Source organism: Acinonyx jubatus, chromosome A3 (genome assembly GCF_027475565.1).
Source record: "Acinonyx jubatus isolate Ajub_Pintada_27869175 chromosome A3, VMU_Ajub_asm_v1.0, whole genome shotgun sequence".
Classification (NCBI taxonomy): Eukaryota; Metazoa; Chordata; class Mammalia; order Carnivora; family Felidae; genus Acinonyx; species Acinonyx jubatus.
The window spans coordinates 108,314,035-108,320,034 of record NC_069388.1 but is presented as its reverse complement, the minus strand read 5'-3'; the positions used below and the strand labels follow the sequence as shown (position 1 = coordinate 108,320,034).

At 34.6% G+C, this 6,000-nt stretch overlaps 1 protein-coding gene across 2 annotated transcripts in view; it reads right to left on the bottom strand.

The window, feature by feature from the left end:
• Nucleotides 1–608: 608 nt before the first annotated feature.
• HEATR5B (HEAT repeat containing 5B) overlaps nucleotides 609–6,000 on the bottom strand; it is a 98,000-nt gene continuing 92,608 nt past the window's right edge. For both annotated transcript variants that reach the window (XM_015076720.3, XM_053201024.1), the window contains exons 35-36: nucleotides 5,673–5,886; nucleotides 609–1,514 (exon numbers count right to left, since the gene is read on the bottom strand). In XM_015076720.3, coding sequence (XP_014932206.3) covers nucleotides 1,210–1,514; nucleotides 5,673–5,886 — 519 coding nt within the window. In that variant the 3' untranslated portion in view covers nucleotides 609–1,209. The remainder of the gene's footprint in view (nucleotides 1,515–5,672; nucleotides 5,887–6,000) is intronic.

Here is a 6,000-nt window from a genome sequence, read left to right as displayed (position 1 = left end):
GGCAAACGAAAGCCCCCTCTAGAGGCCTAACAGACTGAATAAGGAAAGCCAGCAAGAAGATGGGAGCTGCCAGCTGGTGAGAGTATGCAAGCCAATAGAAGGCCAGCCAATGAGAAACAGGTGTGCATCTGGAATATTCAAAAAAGTGACTTGCTGTTGCTACTGCAGTCTATGTGACACCTGCAGTCTATGCGACACCTGCAGTCCATGAGACACCTGCAGTCTATGCAACACCTGCAGTCCATGAGACACCTGCAGTCTATGTGACACCTGTAGTCTACATAACACCGTCTGGTAAAACATGGTGTTTAATATTTGCTCAACACTGTGCAAATGTTCGTTTCATCAATTATCTATTTGATGCGGTAAAATTCCCATTGCACAAAAGACTGGCATAATCATAATTATGACTAATTCATTTTTGTATGCCCTGCAGCACTCAGCTTGAGGCCTTATATGCAGCAGGCACTCAATAAATATTTGATGAACAAAAGTAACCATCATAGTCGGGGCTCAAGACTCTGCACTGTAATTATAAAACATAACCAAGGCCAAAGTTTTAGCCATCAAAAAAAAAAAAAAAACAAAACACAGAACATTATTCCACATTTGAAATATTTTAATGGACCTTTAAATGAGAGTTTTAATTCAGTTAACAATTAAACTACACACAAAGCATAATTTAGTAATCTAATATGAAAGTAAAAAGATCTATCAGAAAGGTAAGGACATTCTGAGAAATGCTAAGAAAATGGGATTTTATTCATATTATATATACACCGCAAAACAGATAATTTCCATTATTCTGGTTACTTCAAAATTTAAATTCTGCATGTTTTTCAATTAAATTTTTTCATGACAGATGCTGAATACTGACCTGTTTTTTCCTGACAATATCAATAGGCTGCCCAACTACATGATATAATTGTTTTTAGCATTTAAATTTAAGAGCCTATGGCTCAGTGTTTAAAAATAAATTAATTAACAAAAACAAAACATTATTAGGAGAAAAATGAAAGCACACCTACCACATGATAATAATCACTCCTTCAAAATCAGAAAGCGGCGGCATGAGCATTATTTTACTTGTCCTGCTTACCTGAGGCATACAATTCAAATGACGCAGAACCCATAGCTCGGAATGATACAGTTGCTATTGCTAATTAGGTGCCACTAGGTAGTATAAATAAAAACAAATGGAATATCAACTTAAAAAAAACTTGTTTTTAGCTTAATCGTTGGTGCAGTATGTACGGTCGGGGTTGGCTGTCTGGTAGCTGCTTTAGCTTTGCTGGCTTGGCTTGCCCGAATAGCAGTTTCCAAACGCACTTTCAACTCAGGCGCTGCTCCCATTACTGTCTTGAAAGCATGTGGATACAGAGGTCCAATATGCATTAAATTCTGGAGTGCAAACTCATGAAGATCTTTGGAAACTGTGCTTGCTGAGGCAAAGGAATTTTCATCCAGCAGATAGGAGATCAAAGTGGGAACTAAAAGGGCAAGTAACTGGACTCCTGTAAATAACAAAGATAAAGTCTGAAGATCATCCCGGGTCTGTCAATTACAATAAACTTTAATTTTAAAATTATGCAATTACCATGGTGGTCTCAATCATAATACAACATAAGCAAATACACATACACAATCTGTTTTAGACTCAACAATAACTCATAATTAATATCAAATATTTACTTAATGCTAAGCTATCTGGCTGAGACCAGATTTGTTACACTGTAAATCTTAGGTTTATATTAATTTGTTCTATTAAAAAAATTACTGCCTAAAAAGGTTAAAAAGGAACAAGCATTTTACAACTGCCATCTGGTGGAATGTATTCGGCTAGTAAGATTATGACATCTTTAAGGGTATTCCAGAATAGGGAGGTTCGAGTAGGAAACAGATACCTGAACAGCATCCAATTACTAACATTTAACTAAAACTAAGTATTTCTTTCTTTTTAAAATGGAAATATAACTCTCTCCCATTTCATTATCTCCCCAAACGCACAGTAAGTGAGGGAAAAGAATCTCACAAAAATAATGGAATATATAGAATTTAGGGTTAAAAACCAAGAATTTAGGGCTAAAGAGCAAGGATCTTTGTGTGTTTACTTCATGACTAGAACACACCTGGTGCATAGCAGGCATTCAGTAACTATTTGATGAATGGATGAGCAAACACATAAACACCCTTTCTCTTGAAAACCACTCAGAGGTTCTTATCAATTGGATTTTTCCATGATAAAATTTCAGAAGAAAGAAGACAACAAGCTGATATTTTAAAAGTCCCAAGAATCCTCAAATAAGGTAGTTAGTTGAATGTTCCTCATACAGAATTATAACATTACTGTTTAATAAGAACTTTCATAATGAACATATAATAGTAAATTATCAAATAAATATGAAATTATCTTGAGTACACTGTGCATACTAGAGCAGACAAGGCTTTCCACCATTACGTTGAAAAGCAAGGTTTGGTTTTAACACTTAATTAACTGGAAAAAATCTATTATAAATTATTTAAGTACCCATCAAGTATCTAGAAATATGCTAAGCATTCTAGGAAATATGTAATAATTCATCTATACTTAAAACTGTTATTACCTAGCTGAAAAGACTATACAGCACAGGGTGCGTGGGTGGATCAGTCAGTTGAACGTCTGATTCCGGACTTTAGTTCAGGTCATGATCTCACAGTTCCTGAGTTTGAGCCCCACATAGGGCTCTGTGCTGACAGCACGGAGCCTGCTTGGGATTCTCTCTCTCTCCCTCTCTTTCTGTCCCTCCCCTGCTGGCACTCACCCTCTCTTTCAAATTAAACAAATAAACTTAAAAAAAAAAAAAGAGTATACAGTACACCAAACAAGTACAGAACTAAGTGCTAAAAATCTGTGGTTGGCATCTGAGATAGAATTCCTCAAAAAACTCACACAGCTGAGGAATACTTTAGGATTTTATACTTTTAGTGATTATCTTAAAATCTCAGGGCCATAGAATACGGTTGATCATAACTGCCAAAGAAATTGTATGAAGGGAGAGGTCAGAGAGGGCTGAGTAATCAGGCAACATTTCCCTAAAGAAATGAGATCTGACACAGGTTGAATCCGTTTGTATAAGGAGAAAGAGGGGGAAGAAACACACCCAAGAAAAGTGAAAACAGAATGCAGACTGTATAGAGATTAAAATAAGCTGAAGGAGAAAACTGGACTGGTCAGGTTAATGGGTACACATTAGGGAGGAGAATAAAAGTTTTGAGAACTGAGCAAGGATATTCGGACCTGAGGCAGTAATGCAAGAGGAAACTACTTACAGTTCTTAAACAAAGAAGAGGTAAAATTGTTCTAGGTAAAATTGATGGGGAATACTCTTAGGAAATTATTATAGTTATCTAGTTATGAGATGATTAGATATAAGAATAGGAAGTCAGAGTCTCTTGAATCCTAGAGAAGTTTCAAAAAAAGATAGGATAACTTTTGAGTAATAGATTGGATAAAGATGAATAAGAATTAAGACTCAAATATAAATCCAATGTCTTTAGCTTGTAACCCTGGTCATGTCGGGTGAAAAAACTTCATTGTCTATTTCTGTAATGGATACTATCAAGTTAAAAACAAAAATTAGCATTTGGAACTGATGTGAAAAACATTGAGTGATAAAGCAAATTTAAAAGCTGAAAATTTACACTTTGGGTTTTATAGTACTGTATTTTCTATAACTATGTATTGTAGTATTAAGTATAACTTTATACTATATATTATATATGTAAATTGCTATATATTCTCATATTAAATATTAGTGAAATATCATCAACAATAAGTATTATAGTTTCTTCATTTTTTAAGATTGCTTCACTCAGATAACAGATGCTATGTACTACATCAAGACTTAAAAAAATTTTTCTTTAATGTTTATTTATTTCTGAGAGAGAGACAGAGAGCACGAGAGGTGGAAGGGGGAGAGAAAGAGGGAGACACAAAATCTGAAGTAGGCTCCAGGCTCTGAGCTCAAACTCACAAACCGTGAGATCATGAGCTGAGCTGAAGTCAGATGCTTAACTGACCAAGCCATCCAGGCACCCCTATACCAAGACTTTTAAGATGTACAATAAGACTGGTGTATAAGATCAATTTCTTTTTTCAGAGGCACCTGGGTGGCTCAGTCGGTTAAGCATCCAACTCTTGATTTCCACTCAGGTCATGATCTCACCACAGTTTGTGAGTTCGAGCCCCTAACTGGGCTCTGCACTGGCAATTTGGAGCCTGCTTGGGATTCTCTCTCTCTCTCTCTCTCTCTCTCTCTCTCTCTCCCCCCCCTCCCCCACTTACTCAATCTCTGTCTCTTAAAATAAATAAATAAATAAAATTAAAAAAAACCTTTTTTTTCATAATCACCTTTACATTTATCCTTTTTCACTATCATAGTTTTGGATTATTACTTAGAAAATTTTTTTTTAGTGTTTATTTATTTTTGAGAGAGAGAGAGACAGAGTGTGAGAGGGGGAGGGTCAGAGAGAGAGGGAGACACAGAATCTGAAGCAGGCTCCAGGCTCTGAGCTGTCAGCACAGAGCCCAATGTGGGGCTCCAACCCACAGACTGTGAGATCATGACCTGAGCTGAAGTCAGATGATTAACCGACTGAGCCCCTGGTTCCAGGTACCCCTGGATCATTACTTTATAGGGAAACTATAACAATAGCTTTTTCAAAATCTCTCCTATCTTCCCAATTTCCTGTAAAAATTTTTTTCAAGGGAAGAAGAAAAAACTTATGATAGAAAAAATGGATATAATTGTTATCTGGAGCATAAACCAGCAATATATATTAAAAGCCTTAAAAATGTACATTTCCTTCAACCCAGTCATTTCACTTTAAGGAATTTGTCTGAGAAACAGAATAAAAAATCTGTACAAAGATACTTAGAATCCCAAAGAAAGATACAAAGAATCCCAAATGTGTACAAGGATACTTAGCTCAATTATTTATGATTTTGAAAAACTGGAACTAGCTTAATGTTCAATCATAAGGTACTAGTTTAAAAGGTATAGTCTTTCTGCAATAATTGAAAGTCCTATTTCTAAAGACAAATTTTAGATTGCGATGAAATCAAGGGAATAAAGAGTAGGTATTAAGCTAAGTCTGTGATTAAATTGATGTATGTATGTGGTAGCTTTTCATTAAATAAAAATAATTTTTAAATTTCAAAATTGGAAGGATTTTAGTAATGATCTGTGGTATTAATACTAATCTGATCATGTTTGTTATAAAGCTTTTGTACTTCTATTATGAACACAACAATAAATTATTTTTATAAATCTATTAAACATCCATAGTTTTCCTAGTTCTTTTTTTTTTTTTCCCTAGTTCTTAAAGAGTACATTCCTAGGAAAAAACATCAATGTGCTGTAATGCCATCAGTAATTTATTTTAACCTCTTGCTCATAAAAAAATGAATATAAATCAACTCAATACACTATATTATTAGCACCCTAAGAAAAATATTAAGCTTTCCGATAGTAACCACTCCTAGTAAACTTACTATTGCAATGGCCTGTGTCCAATATCAAATTATATATATATATATATGTATATATATATATACATATATATATGTGTATATATATGTATATATAATACAGTTCTTCATTTGAGACTTGGATTTTTATACAAATACTTACTGTTCTGTTCTTCCCCAAGAGCAACTAACGTTTCAAGAACTTTGATTCCTTCTTGAACAGCTAAAAGTTCTGTGCTACTGGCTGGTCTGTTTCTTTCAACAGCTTTCAGCTTTTCAACTACTATTGGAGCTAAGGAATGGATATAAGGAGTTGAAAGGGCACGATTGGAATGTTGGAAGACTGACAAGAGAAGCTGGTAACATTTGGCTTGAACCTATAGAAGAAAGTAATTTCATTAATTAACATGTGCAATAGTTCTTGTTTGTGTACACTCACACTGCAACTTAATATAGGAAGAAAAGATATGACACTATAGGATGAAAATTAA